Source organism: Heterodontus francisci, chromosome 4 (assembly GCF_036365525.1).
Source record: "Heterodontus francisci isolate sHetFra1 chromosome 4, sHetFra1.hap1, whole genome shotgun sequence".
In the NCBI taxonomy this organism is placed as follows: domain Eukaryota; kingdom Metazoa; phylum Chordata; class Chondrichthyes; order Heterodontiformes; family Heterodontidae; genus Heterodontus; species Heterodontus francisci.
The window spans coordinates 25,449,826-25,471,418 of NC_090374.1; the positions used below are offsets into that span (position 1 = coordinate 25,449,826).

At 43.8% G+C, this 21,593-nt stretch overlaps 1 protein-coding gene across 2 annotated transcripts in view; it reads left to right on the plus strand.

Annotated features, from left to right (window-relative positions):
- Positions 1–1,619: 1,619 nt before the first annotated feature.
- galnt7 (UDP-N-acetyl-alpha-D-galactosamine: polypeptide N-acetylgalactosaminyltransferase 7) overlaps positions 1,620–21,593 on the plus strand; it is a 188,287-nt gene continuing 168,313 nt past the window's right edge. For both annotated transcript variants that reach the window (XM_068029290.1, XM_068029289.1), the window contains exon 1: positions 1,620–2,038. In XM_068029290.1, the coding sequence (XP_067885391.1) occupies positions 1,910–2,038 (129 nt within the window). In that variant the 5' untranslated portion in view covers positions 1,620–1,909. The remainder of the gene's footprint in view (positions 2,039–21,593) is intronic.

Below are 21,593 nucleotides of genomic sequence, written 5' to 3' on the forward strand. Positions count from 1 at the left end.
CTAGCCTGATCTGGCCAAATATTCACTCAGTCCAACCATCAGGAGGTGAAGAAATACATGTCTGATGGACACAAATACTGGATTCAGGTCACAAGGTGGGGTAACTATTGTTACAACTCCAGATTACACTGTTGTGAACGTAGATACAGGGAGTTAACACCAACTAAAATAAGACATTTACACTGCTTACAGAGTAACTTTGACAATGTGGCTTCAACCTTGGCAAACCTTGGAAAGTTAACTGGAGTTCACAAGAACAAACAAATGATCTCGTGAAAGACCAATTGTAGAAGATTCCTGGCCTCAATCTTCTGCATTGCTCGAGGGCAACCCTAAACTGCATCCGCAAAACCGTGGAACGTATGGATACTTGGTGCACAAATGGAAAATTAAGAACTCTCCAGTGTGCAACTGTGGCCACCCAAAACAGACCAAGAAACACAAAGACTGACAAATACAAATGAAGCATCACAGCAATACACTCCTGACAGAAGTATGTGGCTTAGCCAACTGAATCTAAAACTATAGTTGTCGTTCTACATAGGCCATAGGAAGAGAGAGAGCATGAGACAGAGTGACTTATCTCACAGAACAAGGTATCTCTGGAAGATCTAATTTTGTGGTGGGTGTGGTAGCATTCCTGCCTCAGTGTCAGAACATTTAAGGTTCAAAGCATGTAGGGCAGGGCAGACCTGAGGAGTAGAGACTGGAGCTTTGGCTGTGACTTTAGGGTTAACATCCACTGCAATACGTGTTTGGTGGGATAAAAACAAGAAATGCTTGTTATACTTGCAGAGTTAACTAACTCTGCTTCCCTCTCTCCACAGATGCTGCCAGACCTACTGAGTGTTTCCAGCATTTCTTGTTTTTATTTCAGATTTCCAGCATCCGCAGTATTTTGCTTTTAATTTTGTGTTTGGTGGGTGTGGATTGCACCCCTCCCCTTCCTCACCATACCATAGCAAGATGCAGCACAAAAGAGGGCTGTTCATCCCATTGTGCTGATGTGTTGGCTCTGGTGGGAGCTCATAAAACCTTCGTATTGTAACTCTTAAGACGATCCACCCTATTAACTAGTATAATAATGGAAGGACAGAAGTGCAAGGGGAAAGCCAACTGTGTAACAGCCCCGACAACCAATTTTATCTGCAGCACCTGTGGAAGAGCCTGTCACTCTAGAATTGGCCTTTATAGCCACTCCAGGCGCTTACCCATTATCTCTCGAGATAAGGAGGCCAAAGAAGAAGTAATGCTTATGTTGTGGCCCCTCAGGCGGTAGAATCCTCCCACTATTTCTCACCCGTCTCCAAAGGGAAGAGAGCGAAGATGTGAAAACAGCAACCTGAATTTGTTGACTTACAAAGGAAAGTTGTTGCTTCATTTCACGGTGGTTTGGACGACAGACGAAAGAACTTGTATTTATTTATATTTTTTGAAAATAAATTCCATCAACCCCCTACCGCACACGTAGGGAGTTTTGTGACGTACAGCCTTCCAAAGTGAACCGCGTCGTGTGGAACTGGAGCCAAACGTAATTAACAGAAAAACCGACAGAGGGATTGAGGGGAGGAGAGAGAGAGAGAGAGAGAGGAAGGGGCGGTGCACATGTTGCTGGAGAGCTGGAGGGGGCAGCAGTGTGTGAAACCTGCTCTAAGTAGGAAGACGATCAAAACCGAAAGAGGAGAGAGAAATCAGGCACGGGAAGCTTTTCTTTTAATTTAAAAAAAAATATCGATTTGTAAATACCTCCCAGTGCACATTTGAAACCAGTTTATTACATGTAATTTAAAAAAAAAATTCCTCCTCTCGGTTAATACATTAATTTCCAGAAAATATATATTTCTATTTTTTTTGCACACTTGGAAAGTTGAAGTTCTCTCAGCAACAGAGAGGAGTGAGGGAGGGAGCAATGAGGGTGAAAGTCGGCTTCCTCTTACGGAGTTTGCTGATTATCGGGACTTTCCTGACGCTGATGGTGCTTTGGTCCAAGCTGCTCTCATCCCAAAGCGACGATAACAACCCTTTCGAGCGGCAGATGGTGAGTGAATGTCGGTGGAAGGGAGGGGGAGCCTCCTGAGGCGGCAGCTGGCGGCCCCCGTGGCCCGCTCCAGGCGCGGTTGCCATGGAGACGGGACCAGTAGGGTCCCTGCAGTCGCCAAGACTCTGTGTGGTTATTGATATTGGTGAACCCAGAACAGGAGAAACATTAATTTCTTTCGGGTTTCTTCAAAAGTAAGATTTACGTTAAATCGCAGGAGTAATTTATTCTTGAGGGGGAGTGGGCAAAAAAAAAAGACACACACAAATAACGGTTCAATTTAGGCCAGATCAGGCTGAGGCCTGACTTGAGGCCCCAGGATGTGGCTGTGACTTAAGGTATGAGTTTAAAGTGTTTTCCTCATAAGGTAAAGGGAAGGATGTAAAAACGTCTTGAGAGGCTGGTTTTTGGTTGTACGTTCTGAATTGATTTTTGAATTCCTTTGCTTTCAGCCGTCTGCATAACTGCTCTAATACAATTTTTTTTTTTAAAATCTTGAAATAGATTAACTAAAAATATTTCAGATTTCTCCCTCCCCCATGTTCTTGAAATCTATTCTGCTTTCAAGCCATGCCCCAAACCAGCAGGACAGTGCTCGCTTTATAGAAACAAAAACAAGAAATGCTGGATTCACTCAGCAGGTCTGGCAGCATCTGTGGAAAGAGAAGCAGAGTTAACGTTTCGGGTCAGTGACCCTTCTTCGGTGTTCCGAAGAAGGGTCACTGACCCGAAACGTTAACTCTGCTTCTCTTTCCACAGATGCTGCCAGACCTGCTGAGTGAATCCAGCATTTCTTGTTTTTGTTTCAGATTTCCAGCATCCGCAGTATTTTGCTTTTATTACTCGCTTTATAGAAGTCCAGTTAAATGGATTCTGCTCCACTAGTAAGTATTATTTTGAGTCCTCTGCGCATAATAACTATAAATCAGTTCTCTTTGCCAGCCTTGTCCAATTACTTGAGCTACTACTTACACCCGGTTAGCTTTAATCTTACAGAAATAGTGCTTTGCCCCTTTCAGACGTAAGGTTTTCCCCCCACCAGAGGACAGTCATGCTGCTGCAATATTTGGCTATTTAATTGTTTTGGAGGACTTTGTTGTGATAGACAGAACATAGTGCAATCTGTTGCATTCAATTACATTATAACTTTGCTTTAAGCAGCCTGTCTCTCATCCTACTGTTCTGTAGTCGTCAGTATTTATAAGTGAACCTTGTGTCCTGTTGTTTTGCCTCATTCATTCTTTTCCACCTAAGAATTAACCTTAGGTTCACAAGTAATTTTTAACAAGGCATATCAAATATCATTCAGGGAGATCAAATGTCACCAAGCTTTCACGATCAGCAGGTGAAGTTATCTGTTAGTTGATGTGTTTTTTTTCAAAGAATTTTTATGGCGTGAGTTGTAGGGAAAAAAGACTTGAAACATTTACTCTCAGATGTATCAGGCTATCTCTTGCTGTGTGTGAGAGAGACTTTTTTGCTTAATTGTGAATTCTCTTGAAAGAGAAATTGCGTACTGTTAAATTTATAGTACAGCTGTGGCCTCCTTGTCTTGAGAGACAATGGGTAAGCGTCTCGAGATGGTCAGTGGTTTGTGAGGCAGTGCCTGGAGTGGCTATAAAGGCCAATTCTAGAGTGACAGACTCTTCCACAGGTGCTGCAGAAAAACTTGTTTGTCGGGGCTGTTACACAGTTGACTCTCCCCTTGTGCTTCTGTCTTTTGTCCTGCCAATTGCTAAGTCTCTTCGACTCGCCACACTTTAGCCCCGCCTTTATGGCTGCCCGCCAGCTCTGGCGATCGCTGGCAACTGACTCCCACGACTTGTGATCAATGTCACAGGACTTCATGTCGCGTTTGCAGACGTCTTTAAAGCGGAGACATGGACAGCCGGTGGGTCTGATACCAGTGGCGAGCTCGCTGTACAATGTGTCTCTTGGGATTCTGCCATCTTCCATGCGGCTCACATGGCCAAACCATCTCAAGCGCCGCTGACACAGTGGTGTGGGATGTAGCTGGGGATGTTGGCCGCCTCGAGGACTTCTGTGTTGGAGATACGGTCCTGCCACCTGATGCCAAGTATTCTCCGGAGGCAGCGAAGATGGAATGAATTGAGACGTCGCTCTTGGCTGACATACGTTGTCCAGGCCTCGCTGCCATAGAGCAAGGTACTGAGGACACAGGCTTGATACACTCGGACTTTTTTGTTCCGTGTCAGTGCGCCATTTTCCCACACACTCTCTTGGCCAGTCTGGACATAGCAGTGGAAGCCTTTCCCATGCGCTTGTTGATTTCTGCATCTGGAGACAGGTTACTGGTGATAGTTGAGCCTAGGTAGGTGAACTCTTGAACCACTTCCAGAGCGTGGTCGCCGATTTTGATGGAGCAATTCTGACGTCCTGTCCCATGATGTTCGTTTTCTTGAGGTTGATGCTTAGGCCAAATTCGTTGCAGGCAGCCGCAAACCTGTCGATGAGACTCTGCAGACACTCTTCAGTGTGAGATGTTAATGCAGCATCGTCAGCAAAGAGGAGTTCCCTGATGAGGACTTTCCATACCTTGGTCTTCGCTCTTCGGCGGGCAAGGTTGAACAACCTGCCCCCTGATCTTGTGTGGAGGAAAATTCTTCCTTCTGAAAACTTGAATGCATGTGAGAGTAGCAGGGAGAAGAAAATCCCAAAGAGTGTGGGTGCGAGAACACAGCCCTGTTTCACTCCACTCAGGATAGGAAAGGGGTCTGATGAGGTGCCGCTATGCTGAATTGTGCCTTTCATATTGTCATGGAATGAGGTGATGATACTTAGTAGCTTTGGTGGACATCCGATCTTTTCTAGTAGTCTGAAGAGACCACGTCTGCTGACGAGGTCAAAAGCTTTGGTGAGATCAATGAAAACAATGTAGAGGGGCATCTGTTGTTCGCGGCATTTCTCCTGTATCTGACGAAGGGAGAACTGCATGTCAATGGTTGATCTCTCTGCACGAAAGCCACACTGTGCCTCAGGGTAGATGCATTCGGCCAGCTTCTAGAGCCTGTTTAAAGCAACTCGAGCAAAGACTTTCCCCACTATGCTGAGTTGTTGCAGTCACCGCAGTCACCTTTGTTTTTGTAGAGGATGATGATATTGGCATCGCGCATGTCCTGAGGTACTGCTCCCCCGTCCCAGCACAGGCAAAGCAGTTCATGTAGCGCTGAGAGTATAGCAGGCTTGGCACTCTTGATTATTTTAGGGGTAATGCTGTTCTTCTCAGGGGCTTTTCCAATGGCTAGAGAATCAATGGCATCACTGAGTTCTGATTTTGTTGGCTGTACGTCCAGCTCATCCATGACTGGTAGAGGCTGGGCTGCATTGAGGGCAGTCTCAGTGACAACATTCTCCCTGGAGTACAGTTCTCGGTAGTGCTGAACCCAGCGGTCCATTTGCTTGCGTTCGTCAGTGATTGTGTCCCCTGATTTAGATTTGAGGGGGGCGATCTACTTGATGGTTGGCCCAAAAGCTCTCTTAATGCCATCATACATTCCTCTGATATTTCCGGTGTCTGAGGCCAGCTGAATATGACTGCATAGGTGTTGCCAGTAATCATTTGCGCAGCGCCTGGCTGTTTTTTGTGCAGTGCTTCTGGCTGCTTTAAGTGCTACGGATGTTTACTCGCTGGGGGCTTTCTTGTAGTTCAACAGTGCAATGCGCTTAGCGGCTATGACTGGTTCCAGCTCTTCAAAATGAGATTGAAACCAGTCTGCATTCCTCTTCGCATGTTTGCCATAGGTGGTCAAAGCTGACTCGTAGATGGCATCTCTGATGTGGGCCCACTAGGTCTCAGCATTCCCTGTGGGAGTGTTTTGAAGGGCTTTTACAAGTGAATTTAGAGATTTTTGTAACAGCTATGGATGAAATTCTGCACGTGTTGATGCGCAGGTGGCCCTTCTGCTTGCAGTGATGCAGCTTCTTTGGTTTGAGTCTAACCTTGCTGCACACCAGGGAGTGGTCGGTGTCGTAGTCCGCACTGTGGAAGCTGCGTGTGATTTGAACACTGTTTAAGGAGGCTCGCCTTGTGACGATGAGGTCCAGCTGGTGCCAACGACGTGATCTTGGGTGCCTCCATGAAACCTGGTGACAGGGTTTAGTGTGAAAGAACGAGTTGGTGATGCAGAGGTCATGATAGGTACACAACTCAAGCAGTCTCTGTCTATTCTCATTCATAGTACTATCATGTATTTATTATATAGTGCAATCTGTGCGTAAAGGTCAAAAACATTGAGAGTTTGACATCTGCACGAACCAGATCCAGAGTCTTCCTTCCGTCTTCCCCCATTCCCTGTTTGAAATACTCTTTAAAAGATTTGTCTTGTTAGCAAACCCTGCTTCAAATACTTCACTGATTCACTGAAATAAAGTCCTGAAAAGATTCCATCAAATCAAACACTGAAATGTACATAACTGGCCTGATGGGATCTACCCCAGAATACTGAGGGAGGCAAGGGAAGAAATTGCTGGGGCCTTGTCAGAAATCTTTGCATCCTCATTAGCTACAGGTGAGGTCCCAGAGGACTGGAGAATGGCCAATGTTGTTCCTTTGTTTAAGAAGGGTAGCAAGGATAATCCAGGAAATTATAGGTCGGTGAGCCTTACGTCAGTGGTAGGGAAATTATTGGAGAGGATTCTTCGAGACAGGATTTACTCCCATTTGGAAACAAACAAACTTATTAGCGAGAGGCAGCATGGTTTTGTGAAGGGGAGGTCGTGTCTTACTAATTTGATTGAGTTTTTTGAGGAAGTGACGAAGATGATTGATGAAGGAAGGGCAGTGGATGTTGTCTATATGGACTTCAGTAAAGCCTCTGACAAGGTCCACCATGGCAGACTGGTACAAAAGGTGAAGTCACACGGGATCAGAGGTGAGCTGGCAAGATGGATACAGAACTGGCTCGGTCATAGAAGATAGAGGGTAGCAGTGGAAGGGTGCTTTTCTGAATGGAGGGCTGTGACTAGTGGTGTTGCACAGGAATCAGTGCTGGGACCTTTGCCATTTGTACTATATATAAATGATTTGGAGGAAAATGAAGCTGGTCTGATTAGTAAGTTTGCGGACGACACAAAGGTTGGTGGAGTTGCAGATAGTGATGAGGATTGTCAGAGGATACAGCAGGATATAGATCAGTTGGAGACTTGGGCGGAGAAATGGCAGATGGAGTTTAATCCGGACAAATGTGAGGGAATGAGTTTTGGAAGGTCTAATGCAGGTGGGAAGTATACAGTAAATGGCAGAACCCTTAGCAGTATTGACAGGCAGTGAGATCTGGGCATACAGGTCCACAGGTCACTGAAAATGGCAACGCAGGTGGATAAGGTAGTCAAGAAGGCATACGGCATGCTTGCCTTTATCGGTCGGGGCATAGAGTATAAAAATTGGCAAGTCATGCTGCAGCTGTACAGAACTTTAGTTGGGCCACACTTAGAATATTGCGTGCAAATCTGATCGTCACACTACCAGAAGGACGTGGAGGCTTTGGAGAGGGTACAGAAGCGGTTTACCAGGATGTTACCTGGTCTGGAGGGCATTAGCTATGAGGAGTGGTTGGATAAACTCAGATTGTTTTAACTGGAATGACGGAGGTGGAGGGGCGACATGATAGAGGTTTACAAAGTTGAGTGGCATGGACAGAGTGGATAGTCAGAAGCTTTTTCCGAAGGTGGAAGTGTCAGTTACTAGGGGACATAGGTTTAAGGTGAGAGGGGCAAAGTTTAGAGGGGATGTGCGAGGCAAGTTCGTTACACAGAGGGTGGTGAGTGCCTGGAACTTGCTGTCGGGGGAGGTGGTGGAAGCAGGTACGATAGCGACGTTTAAGAGGCATCTTGACGAATACATGAATAGGATAGGAATGGAGGGATACGGTCCCCGGAAGTGCAGAAGGTGTTAGTTTAGGCAGGCATCAAGATCGGCGCAGGCTTGGAGTGCCTGTTCCTGTGCTATACTGTTCTTTGTTGGTTCAAAATCATTTCTGGTCATTTCAAGTGGGTGGCCATTATCTTGATTTCTGACTCAACTGTGTATACACCCTATAGAAAAGAGACCGCTTCACAATGAATTACAATTTTAAAGTATGGTCACTGTTTTATAGACATATGTGACAGCAAATTGCATGCAGCAAGGCCACATAAGCATTGCAATAAACAACCAGTTAATCTATTTTTGTTTGTGGTTGAAGGATATGTGTTGACCAGGACACCATGAGAATTCCTCTCTTTTTCAAATAGTGGCATGGGATCTTTTATCATCTCAGTTTAATTCATTTGAAATATGGTATCTCCAACATTGCTGCACTCCCTCCTTGAGTTATAGCTTCTAATAGTACATTCTGTGTACAAGAGAGAAGTTCATGGGGGGCTGGGTTACCTAGATGGCTATGACTCATGTTGCATGACAGACAAAGCAGAAAATTTAGATAATGCTAAAGCTGGGACCCAAAGTGAAATGTAATTTTATTTTATATTCTACACAAGTTGAGCTGTGTAGCTAAAATTTCTGAAGTAAAGATGTTTTGAGATTACTTCTTTTGTGTGCTGCTGAGGAGAAGAAAGGACTGATTGTTTCATGTATAGTTGTGTTGGAAACCCAGTGGTAACTTGTAAAAGTTGTCATTCTTCATTAATGTCATTTCCTCCCAGTGTCAAACGGACCCAATTATTACTGAACTTCACCCTGTCATTATCCAGTATTGAAAGGTGTTTGCAATAGGACAGACTGCACAGCGTTTGGGAGCCCAAGCAGGTTTGTTTTTTCCTACATCTTGAATACTGCGAAAAAAAATGTTATTCATTCATGGGATGTGGGCGTCGCTGGTTAGGCCAGCATTTATTGCCCATCCCTAATTGCCCTCGATGAGGTGGTGGTGAGTTGTCTTCTTGATTCGCTGCAGTCCATGTGGGGTGGGTGCTGTTAGGATGGGCGTTCCAGGATTTTGACCCAGCGACAGTGAAGGAACAGCGATTATAGTTCCAAGTCAGGATGGTGTGTGACTTGGAGGGGAACTTGCAGGTGGTGGTGTTCCCATGCATTTGCTGCCCTTGTCCTTCTAGGTGGTAGAGGTCACAGGTGTGGAAGGTGCTGTCTAAGGAGCCTTGGTGCATTGCTGCAGTGCATCTTATAGTTAGTACACAGTGCTGCCATTGTGTGTCGGTAGTGGAGGGAGTGAATGTTTGTAGATGGGGAGCTAATCAAGTGGGCTGCTTTGTCCTGGATGGTGTCGAGCTTCTTGTGTTGTTGGAACTGCACCCATCCAGGAAAGTGGAGAGTATTCCATCACACTCCTGACTTGTGCCTTGTAGTTGGTGGACAGGCTTTGGGGAGTCAGGAGGTGAGTTACTGGCCACAGGATTCCTAGCCGCTGACCTGCTTTTGTAGCCATAGTATTTATATGGTGACTCCAGTTCAGTTTCTGGTCAATGGTAACCCCCAGGATATTAATAGTGGGGGATTCTGTGATTGTTATGTCATTGAATGTCAAGGGGAGATGGTTAGATTCTCTCTCGTCGGAGATGGTCATTGCCTGGCACTTGTGTGGCGCAAATGTTACTTGCCACTTATCAGCCCAAGCCTGGATGATGTTCAGTTCGTGCTGCATTTCTACACATTGTTTCAGTATCTGAGGAGTTGCGAATAGTACTGAACATTGTGCACTCATCCTGTTGCATTTCCCCCTGCCGGTTGAGGTTAGCTATCACAGCATAGAATCTGGACCTTCAGTATCACACCGCCCACTAAGAAATGGTGTTTTCTTGAGGGACGGGAAGTGTGAGGATTTCTGTGAACAGGAAGAGGAGAGTCATTCTATACACATGGCTAAAAGAAGACTCAGCAACATCAGCATCTCGCATTGGGTGACAGCCGTATAAGCCTCTCATTACAGTACGAATTAGGTGAACACGCTATCTCTGGCAAAAATGTCAAACTTAAGAGCAATATGGTAAAGAGGTAAACTTAAAAATCCCTTTTGCAGTTGTCTTTTAAAATGGAAAAACAATTTATTGATATTGTATGGGCATTTAATAATATGAATATTAAGGTCGCAGAAGACTTGTAACTTGAGTGAAACTTGATTTCGTCTGATAATGTGTTGTCAGATTGTTAATCATTCAATTTACATCTACTGATGATTAACAGGCTAGATAATAGGAAAATAAAAGTGATTAATATTAACGCTATTTGGGAAGCAGTGGCCAAGCACTATGCTCTTGTAGGATTAATGATTGACAATGGTATTGTAAGTGGAATGCTAAAGTTTGATTTATAAGGTAAGGAAACTCCAAGTTAAAAGTAACTTAAGCAACTGTTTCTCTCAGTTGTGGAGTAGGCTGCCATCTAGCAGAAAGGTGACAATCTGTCTGGTTTTGGAGTTTAGGAATGCCCATGTTACATATTTTGAAATTAATTTTTAATTTACCTAGTGTCTTGCTATTTTTCTAAAATGTTTTTCTGAAGTGACCGGCTGGGGTCAGTCTGCTTCTAAAGGAGAGATAGAAAATAAATCAGCATCTTTTAGCTGGTATGTAGAAGCTACTTCAAAGTTAACTGGTTCATTTTTATGTTGATTGTTTAGCAGTTGTTAGAAAACGCAACTTCTACTCTTAATACGTAGAAAAGGTTGATCACCAGACTACTGATAACATATTCATCCATTCTCCAATGGCATTTGCAGTTGTTTCATCGGGGAGTCCGTCAACAAGATTGTCACCATTTGGTTGTACTCCCCAGCTCTATCGCTGGTTGATCCAGACTGTTTGCAACCTTGGCATTATATTCAACCCTGAGCTGAGCTTCTGACCCAGATGCTGTCACGACATGAAGATCACCTACTCCATAAGACAACACAAAGACTGCCTCTATAACATCACCCACATCAGTTCTTCTGCTCCAGAAACTCTAATCCATGCCTTTTGTCTCTTCCAAACCAGATTATTTTAATGCTGTACATCCCACATCCTCGACCCTTTATAAATTTCAGCTCATGCAAAACTCTGCTGTATGTATCCCGTCCAGAGTCAAGTCCTGTTCAGCCTTAACTCCTGTCTTTGCTGACCTGCATTGGCCTCAGATCCTCTAACTTCTCATTTAAAATTCTCATCCTTTGTGTTTGGAACAGTTGACAGAGGTGGTGTCCTTTGAAGACATTAAACCAAAGCCTCGTTCTCCACAGGTGGACATAAAAGATCCCACAACACTACTCGAAGAAGAGCAGAAAAGTTCTTCCAGTGCACTGGCCAACATTTATCCCTAAACCTAGTTGAGAGTGTAGAACATAGGGGTCATAGTCTCAGGATAAAGGCTTGGTCATTTACGATTGAGAAGGGGAGAAATTTATTCACTTAAAGGTGGATGCTCAGCCAATGAGTTTATTCATTGGGGGGCACTAAGAGCATCATGGGATATGGGGCTAAGGTGAAAAATTGGTCTTGATTTATTAGTTCAGCTGTGATCTTATTGAATGAAGGAGAAGGTTCAAAGGGCCATAAGGCCTACTGCAGCTCCTTTTTTTTAAATATTCTTAACACCAAAGCAGATGATTTAGTCATTTATCTCATTGCTTTTTTGGGACCTTGCTGTGCAAAAATTGGCTACCCCGTTTCTTACACTGCAAAAGTGCTTGTATTTTAAATGCACTTTATTGGCTGTAAAGCAGTTTGGGACATCCTGAGATTGTGCAAGGCACTGTATAAAATACAAGTTCTTTCTTTCTATAAAACTCACCTCTTTGATCAGTCTTTTGAATGCACCCCTAATATTTCCTTTGGTTTGTCTGATTACACTTCTGTGAAGCACCGTAGGACATTACATTAACAGTGCTAACTAAATGCAAGTTGTTGTGTGAATTGCTTGCCTGGTTTCTGAGAAATCACTGTCTGTGAAACCTAATTTGATTGGGTCTGTCACTGCAAGAATTGTTTCTCAGTGGGGGATCTTTGATAAATTGTGATATATCTTCTACATGCATGTTCAAGGAATTATGTATTTAAACCTCGAGATGTCTTTGCACATCTTGCCCTTCAGAATCTTTCCATTGAATGTATATTTTCCTCCTAAAAATACATTATCTCAGAATTTACTGCAGTAAATTGCATTTGCCACCTGTCTACCAATTCCACCAACCTTTGTCCTCCAGAAGAATTGTTTGACAAACTTTTGTGCCTTCAGCAAATTTCAATATCATGCTCTTTGTATCCATCTAAATCAGATAAAGCACTTCAAATAAAAGTAGACCTAGAAACACTTCCTGTATTGATCACTTCTGAACATTCTCCAATCCAATCAGCACTCTTGAACCTTAATCTTCTGTTTCCTCTCTGTCCATCAATTTTTGGTCCATGCTGCTATGTTTCCTTTTACCACTTATCCAGATTGCTCCTGTGGTGATCAAAGGTCATTGACCTGAAATGTTAACTTTGTTTCTGTCTCCAGAGGTGCTGCCTGACCTGTTGAGTGTTTCCAGCATTTTCTGTTTTTATTTCAAATTTCCAGCATCCACAGTGTTTTGCTTTTGCTCTCATTCTGTCACTAATGATGCTAGAATTCTGTAATTAAAGGAACTATGAACTGGAGCACAAATTTAATTGGAAAATTATGCAGCCAAGGGAAAGGAAAGCACTATTTCAGATCAATTCTTGATCTGATTTGATTTCTGCTTTTTTGCGCCTGGTTCCACCTGAATGTATTAAAGTTTTGTTGTGTGTATGTGTGTGTGGTTTTCTTCATCTGGATCCCTTCTGCTTGCACCATAGTTGCATTCACTAATTATTCCAGCACCAGGTGTGTTTGTTGCATTGTTTCGTAAAGTAGGGACAACATGGTTTTCAGGTGAAATCCCAGATTCAGTGTTTTTAGTAAATATACGAGAAAGCAGAAATTAGTAAGTAAATTTATTGCAACCAGTTTCTGTATAAAATGGGGCACTAAAACCTCAAGATCTTGTAGGCTCTGTGTCAGCTCATTTTGCAATGATTATGAGGTGCTTATTTTGCTGTTTGCAAATGGGTTTGCTCTCAAACCTGGGAAACTCTCCAATTGGCAAATTCATATAAATGGGACATCTGTTATGAGTAGTTAATTTTACTGCTGTTAGCTGCTCATGCATATACTGTAAGTAGTTTTCATTATTATATTTTGTAGCAGTTATGCATCTTATGTCAAGGAGTGATTGATAGCACATAGACTTTTGTTAAACTGTACAATGTCAACACTCATTCTGAAATCCATCGCATGTCCTTGCTGGTTTTGATTTGGGGAAGATAGCCTTTGGTTAAATAGCTCCCTTCCTTCCCTTCTCCTCCTCTCCCCTATCTTCCCTACCCCTCCTCTCCCCTATCTTCCCTACCCCTCCTGTTATGAGCTTCCTCCCAATCATAATGAAGTAATAGAAGGAGTCATTCATAGTGCTATCAAGCAGCAGTGGGCGGCACAGTGGCGCAGTGGTTAGCACCGCAGCCTCACAGCTCCAGGGACCCGGGTTCGATTCCGGGTACTGCCTGTGTGGAGTTTGCAAGTTCTCCCTGTGTCTGCGTGGGTTTCCTCCGGGTGCTCCGGTTTCCTCCCACAAGCCAAAAGACTTGCAGGTTGATAGGTAAATTGGCCATTATAAATTGTCACTAGTATAGGTAGGTGGTAGGGAAATATAGGGACAGGTGGGGATGTTTGGTAGGAATATGGGATTAGTGTAGGATTAGTATAAATGGGTGGTTGATGTTCGGCACAGACTCGGCGGGCTGAAGGGCCTGTTTCAGTGCTGTATCTCTAATCTAATCTATTTACCAGGAAGCTGTTCACAGATGCTTAGTTTAGGTTCTACCAGAATAATTCACCTCCTGACCTTATCACAGACATGAATGCAAGAGCTGAATGCTAGAAGAAGGGTATCTGTCACTGACATCAAGACTAGAACAAAGAAAATTACAGCACAGGAACAGGCCCTTCGGCCCTCCAAGCCTACGCCGATCCAAATCCTCTATCTAAACCTGTCGCCTATTTTCTAAGGGTCTGTATCTCTTTACTTCCTGCCCGTTCATGTATCTGTCTAGATACATCTTAAAAGACGCTATCGTGCCCGCGTCTACCACCTCCGCTGGCAAAACGTTCCATGCACCCACCACCCTCTGCGTAAAGAAATTTCCACGCATATCCCCCCTAAACTTTTCCCCTTTCACCTTGAACTCGTGTCCCCTTGTAATTGAATCCCCCACTCTGGGGAAAAAGCTTCTTGCTATCCACTCTGTCTATACCTCTCATGATTTTGTACACCTCAATCAGGTCCCCCCTCAACCTCCGTCTTTCTAATGAAAATGATCCTAATTCTATCAATTATGGGACAAAGGAAACCTAGTAATACTGATCAATGGGAGTCAAAGAAAAAGCCCTCCAGTGACTGAAGTCATACCTGTGATGCAAACAAATAAGGTTGTGAACATCAGAGGCAAGCGGTCATAGCTCCAGAACATCATGGCAGGTGTTCCTCAGGAAAACATCCTCAGCCCAGCTACTTCAGTGGCTTCATTAATGACTATTGCTCTATCGTAGGGTTACAGACAGGTGGTGAGGAGTGTGGTTGGTTCCTACTGTTCACCTCCCAACTGACCCTAATTGTGTTTTTGTTTAAAATTATAAGTTAGCTGCTGAGTGTTTTACTTGCCAAATAAACAGATAGTGACAGGTTTTCTTGAAGGTTCAAAATAGTAGATTAACTATTTAAACAATTCCATTCTCCGAAATGTTCGCAAGACCACTCATGCACGCGTTCACTCTCGAGAAGATAGTGTTACGGCCAGGTGAGGAGGGGAGTCTCTGGCTTCCCTTTCACCCTTCGTCTCGTTTGATTGCAACAAAGTTTATTCCATTTTTAAAACCGTGATTGTGCTTACCATCTGCGTGATTGTTTGACCTTGTTCTTCTAACATGATTGCAAAAGAACCAATTCGATAGGTTTTCTTGTTTAAACAAGACGGAGGTAGGTTTATTACACTTAACACTCTAACCCAAGTTAAAATACTAAAAATATGCTACACATTCACATGAGAGTCACACACGCACAAATAGATTACAGAGGAAAACAGATTTGATGTCTGGATTAAAATCCAGAATAAATACAACTTAAATACAGTCTGTACATCCAGTAATCCTCGGTTGAAGCTGTAGTCTTGAAGTCCTCGCTGGTCCAAGTGCACTGTGGTTGGCTTGCTTTGCTCAGGACTTCTGAAGGTGGAATTGGTTGTTGATTCTCTTCCCCTGGTTGCTGGCTGCAGTCGCAACTGGTTCCTTTCTTGAAATTTTCTGGGGAGGGAAGAGAGGAGAGAGACAAGGGGAGCAGCTGTTGTCTTTGCTGCTACACCTTCAGTTACTGCCTGTCTGCTGTCTGTGTCACAAAACTATTGTTTCTTCAGAGATGAGCCAGCAATTACATGGTTCTATCAATCCTCTTTGTTTCTAATGAGGTTTTTCTGGAATCTTCTAATGAAATTCAAGGTTCTACATGCACGAGGATGACTTTGACTGGCTCGTCTGGTAATCTACTCAGCCATTGTTCTGGCTGGGCTTTTTGCCTCCAGTTCAGTCTCCTGGTGTTTCAAATGTAAATTGCAGTGACCATCTTGGCTGCTATTTTTTAAAAGTTAACTTGTAGGATTTTTCCATTTTAAGTCTAATGTAAGTTTCCAACCGAGGAAATTAATATTTCCCTTTTGGCATATAGGGTTTTTCTGACAACAGAAGGTAAAAAGTAAGAGTTCAAAGTGTGAAAGTCTGTTTCAGGGAAAACCTGTGGGATCCTCCCAGAAGGTGAATTTTATAGTTGCAGACCTGGTTGCTGGCTGTCTGGTAATTTCTGGGCTGTGTAGCCTTCTGGCAGTCCTCTTCAAGTTGAAGACGGTGCTGATGGCTAAGTTCAATTCTCACGGGTAGAAGAGTAATTTTTACAAAACACTTCCTTGTCTCTGCTGCAGCTGACTTCGAGTATGTCTCAGCAGGCTTCAACTATGTTGGCTGGATTTGATCTCTCTCTCAGCCTTGCTAGAATTCAAGATGCCTTATGTTTTTCTATGTGGCTGAGGACAGACCAGCCTGATCTTGATGTATGAAGTTCTGTTCTGGTAAGACCCCCACTCACTTTGTTCCTCAAAACTATTATCTTTTAAGGTGAACTTACAAGTGTTCGTTCTGCTCATGTGACTTTACATTTCCATTCTTGCTGGGCTGCACAATGGCCTTTTGATGGCCCCATTTTGAGGACATGAGGGCTGTTAACATCCTATTGTAGTGAGGTTAGTTGGAGACAAAAAGTCTTGGGAAAGGTCTTTGATTTTGTTTGTGTATAACTCACTTCCATGTGTGATTATCTGTCTTATTGCCATGTAGATGGAGTTGATTGGTTTTCAGTCTTAATAGACCATGCAGGAGGTGGTATGAGTCATGACTTGTCCTCCATTTTATTGACAGCCAATGTCCCAATCTTTTAAATTCGTTCTTATAACTTTTCAAGTTTCTCTATTTTCATCACTACACTGCCCGCGAGTGTGACAACAGGACAGAGTGGTTGTGTTTACTAATGAGTCTAATAATGCACAGCCTATTGTTACGACCAATCGCTCAAGTCAAAGCCCCAATCAAAATATATCATTCTGATTGCGGTGGGAGAAACACACTGTTGATTCAGTCCCGTCCCTCCACAGATTGCCTAACATATCACTTTAAACTTTCCAAATTAAAGAAAACCATAGTCGGTGGGCTTCATTTGAACCATGCTGGGACCAGTGTCCTGACGAATCGTATAACTAGGGTTGTAGGTAAGGCTTTAAACTAAATAGTGGGTGGGTGGGTTCAATTGAAGGGAAGTTTAAAAAGTCGAAAAGTAACGAGAGAGCAGAGGTGCAGGGCAGTGAAGGAACAACATTAATCAGAGAGTGACAGGAAGGGACAGAGAATACAAGCATAAGAGTACAGCAGAAATTGGAACCAGAGTAGGTAAAAATGGTAAAAAGTCAAAACTTAAGTCTCTTTATCTGAATGCACATAGCATTTGTAACAAGCTAGATGAGCTGACGGCACAGATAGAAATAAATGAATATGATTTGATAGCTATCACTGAGACGTGGTTGCAGGATGACCAGGACTGGAATCTAAATGTTCAAGGATATTCAACATTCCGGAAGAATAGGCAGAAAGGAAAAGGAGGTGGGGTAGCTTTGCTGTTGAAGGAAGGGATCAGTGCAGTTGTGAGTAATGATATAGGTGTAATAGATCGTGATGTAGAATCAGTTTGGGTGGAAATAAGGAAGAACAAGGGAAAGAAATCACAGGTGGGAGTGGTCTGTAGGTCCCCGAGGAGTTACCTCTCTGTAAGATATTAATCAGGAAATAATGGAGGCTTGTAAAAAGGGTACTGCAATTATCATGGGTGATTTTAATCTGCATATAGACTGGACAAATCAAATTGGCAAGGGTAGCATGGAAGACAAATTTGTCGAGTGCCTCGGGGATGGTTACTTAGAGCAATATGTTGCAGAACCTACCAGGGAACAGGCTATTTTAGATTTGGTATTGTGTAATGATGTAGAGTTAATAAGAGATCTCGTGGATAAGGATCCTTTAGGGGGAAGTGATCATAACATGGTAGAATTTCAAATTCAGTTTGAGGGTGAGCAACTCTGGTCTCAAACCAGTGTCTTCAACTTGAGGGCAATTACAGAGATATGAAGAAAGAGTTGTCCAAAGCAGGCTGGGAAAATAGACTACAGGGGAAGTCAGTGGATGAGCAGTGGCAGACTTTTAAGCAGATATTTCATAACACTCAAGAAACATTTATTCCAATCAGAAGGAAGGACTCGAAGAGAATGATGAACCAGCCGTGGATAACAAAGGAAGCTAAGGATAGTATCAAATCAAAAGCAAAGGCATACAGTGCCGCAAAAACAAGTGGTGGGCCAGAGGATTGGGAAGCTTTCAGAAACCAGCAGCAGATGACTAAAAAACGAAAGAGGGAGAAAATTGATTGAGAGTAAATTGGCAAGAAATATAAAAATGAACAGTAGGGAGCTTCTATGGGTATATTAAAAGTAGCTAAAGTAAGTGTGCGACCCTATGAGAATGGGGAATTAATAACAGGGAAATGGCAGACTATCTAAACCAATATTTTGCATCAGTCTTCACGGTGGAGGATACTATAAACATCCCAACAATAATAGATGAACAAGGTGTAAATGGGAGGGAGGAACTCTCTACAGCCGTGTTCTCGTTCTCTCTCTTTTTCCCCCCCCCCCCCCATGTTCTCTCTCTCTCTCTCTCTCTCTCTCTTTCCCCCCCCGTTCTCTCTTTCTCTCCCCCCACCATTCTCTCTCTCACTCTCTCTCTCTCTCTCTCTCTCTCTCTCTCTCCCCCCCCCACCCCCCGTTTTCTCTCTCTCTCTTTTCCCCCCCCGTTCTCTCTCTCTTCCCCCCGTTCGTATTCTCTCTCTCTCTCTCTCTTTTTCCCCCCCCCCCCACCCCCGTTCGTTCTCTCTCCGCTCTCGCTCCCGCACAATGTGTGCATCTTTTGGAGTTTAATTTACCCATTCATTGTTACAGTTCATAATTGCTCCGGTTCACTTTAGTTCATCATTGTTCCTTTCGTCTGTCTGAAATTGCAAAGTGACTTTTTTATTCTTTCATGGATTGTGGGCATCGCTGGCAAGGAGCCATCCCTAAATGTCTTTGGCAACTGAGTGGCTTGCTAGGCCATTTCAGAGGGTAGTTAAGAGTCAAGCACATTGCTGTGGATTAGGAGTCGCATGTAGGTCCGACCAGGTAAAAGTGGTAGATTTCCTTCCCTAAAGGACATTAATGAACCAAATGGATTTTATTGCAGGTAAGGTGGTGTTCATCCATTTTGGATCAGAAAAGGATAGATCTGAGTTTTGTTTTTAACATGTTGAACAATGAAGGCCCAAAGAGATGGTAGGGGTCCATGTACACAGATCACTAAAAAAGTGTTGTAGGGTATAAAAAAAAGAATCAAAAAGTCCAATGGAATGTTTGCCTTTGCAACTAGAGGGACTGAATATAAAGGGGAGGAGTCTTTGGCACAGCTGTACAAAGCCCTGATTAGATCACATCTGGGGTACAAAGAACAAAGAACATTACAGCACAGGAACAGGCCCTTCGGCCCTCCAAGCCTGCGCCGATCCAGATCCTCGATCTAAACCTGTCGCCTATTTTCTAAGGGTCTGTATCTCTTTGCTTCCTGCCCATTCATGCATCTGTCTAGATACATATTAAAAGACGCTATCGTGCCCGTGTCTACCACCTCCGCTGGCAACGCGTTCCAGGCACCCACCACCCTCTGCGTAAAGAACTTTCCACGCATATCCCCCCTAAACTTTTCCCCTCTCACTTTGAACTCGTGACCCCCAGTAATTGAATCCCCCACTCTGGGGAAAAAGCTTCTTGCTATCCACCCTGTCTATACCTCTCATGATTTTGTACACCTCTATCAGGTCCCCCCTCAACCTCCGTCTTTCTAATGAAAATAATCCTAATCTACTCAACCTCTCTTCATAGCTAGCGTCCTCCATACCAGGCAGCATCCTGGTGAACCTCCTCTGCACCCTTTCCAAAGCATCTACATCCTTTTGGTAATGTGGCGACCAGAACTGCACGCAGTATTCCAAATGTGGCAGAACCAAAGTCTTATACAACTGTAACATGACCTGCCAACCCTTGTACTCAATACCCCGTCCGATGAAGGAAAGCATGCCGTATGCCTTCTTGACCACTCTATTGACCTGCGTTGCCACCTTCAGGGAACAATGGACCCGAACACCCAAATCTCTCTGTACATCAATTTTCCCCAGGACTTTTCCATTTACTGTATAGTTCACTCTTGAATTGGATCTTCCAAAATGCATCACCTCGCATTTGCCCTGATTGAACTCCATCTGCTATTTCTCTGCCCAACTCTCCAGTCTATCTATATTCTGCTGTATTCTCTGACAGTCCCCTTCACTATCTGCTACTCCACCAATCTTAGTGTCGTCTGCAAACTTGCTAATCAGACCACCTATACTTTCCTCCAAATCATTTATGTATATCACAAACAACAGTGGTCCCAGCACGGATCCCTGTGGAACACCACTGGTCACACGTCTCCATTTTGAGAAACTCCCTTCCACTGCTACTCTCTGTCTCCTGTTGCCCAGCCAGTTCTTTATCCACCTAGCTAGTACACCCTGGACCCCATGCGACTTCACTTTCTCCATCAGCCTACCATGGGGAACCTTATCAAACGCCTTACTGAAGTCCATGTATATGACATCTACAGCCCTTCCCTCATCAATCAACTTTGTCACTTCCTCAAAGAATTCTATTAAGTTGGTAAGACATGACCTTCCCTGCACAAAACCATGTTGCCTATCACTGATAAGCCCATTTTCTTCCAAATGGGATTAGATCCTATCCCTCAGTATCTTCTCCAGCAGCTTCCCTACCACTGACGTCAGGCTCACCGGTCTATAATTACCTGGATTATCCCTGTTACCCTTCTTAAACAAGGGGACAACATTAGCAATTCTCCAGTCCTCCGGGACCTCACCCGTGTTTAAGGATGCTGCAGAGATATCTGTTAAGGCCCCAGCTATTTCCTCTCTCGCTTCCCTCAGTAACCTGGGATAGATCCCATCCGGACCTGGGGACTTGTCCACCTTAATGCCTTTTAGAATACCCAACACTTCCTCCCTCCTTATGCCGACTTGACCTAGAGTAATCAACCATCTGTCCCTAACCTCAACATCCGTCATGTCCCTCTCCTCGGTGAATACCGATGCAAAGTACTCGTTTAGAATCTCACCCATTTTCTCTGACTCCACGCATAACTTTCCTCCTTTGTCCTTGAGTGGGCCAATCCTTTCTCTAGTTACCCTCTTGCTCCTTATATATGAATAAAAGGCTTTGGGATTTTCCTTAACCCTGTTTGCTAAAGATATTTCATGACCCCTTTTAGCCCTCTTAATTCCTCGTTTCAGATTGGTCCTACATTCCCGATATTCTTTCAAAGCTTCGTCTTTCTTTAGCCTCCTAGACCTTATGTATGCTTCCTTTTTCCTCTTAGCTAGTCTCACAATTTCACCTGTCATCCATGGTTCCCTAATCTTGCCATTTCTATCCCTCATTTTCACAGGAACATGTCTCTCCTGCACGCTAATCAACCTCTCTTTAAAAGCCTCCCACATATCAAATGTGGATTTACCTTCAAACAGCTTCTCCCAGTCTACATTCCCCAGCTCCTGCCGAATTTTGGTATAGTTGGCCTTCCCCCAATTTAGCACTCTTCCTTTAGGACCACTCTCGTCTTTTTCCATGAGTATTCTAAAACTTACGGAATTGTGATCACTATTCCCAAACTAGTCCCCTACTGAAACTTCAACCACCTGGCCGGGCTCATTCCCCAACACCAGGTCCAGTATGGCCCCTTCCCGAGTTGGACTATTTACATACTGCTCTAGAAAACCCTCCTGGATGCTCCTTACAAATTCTGCTCCATCTGGACCTCCAA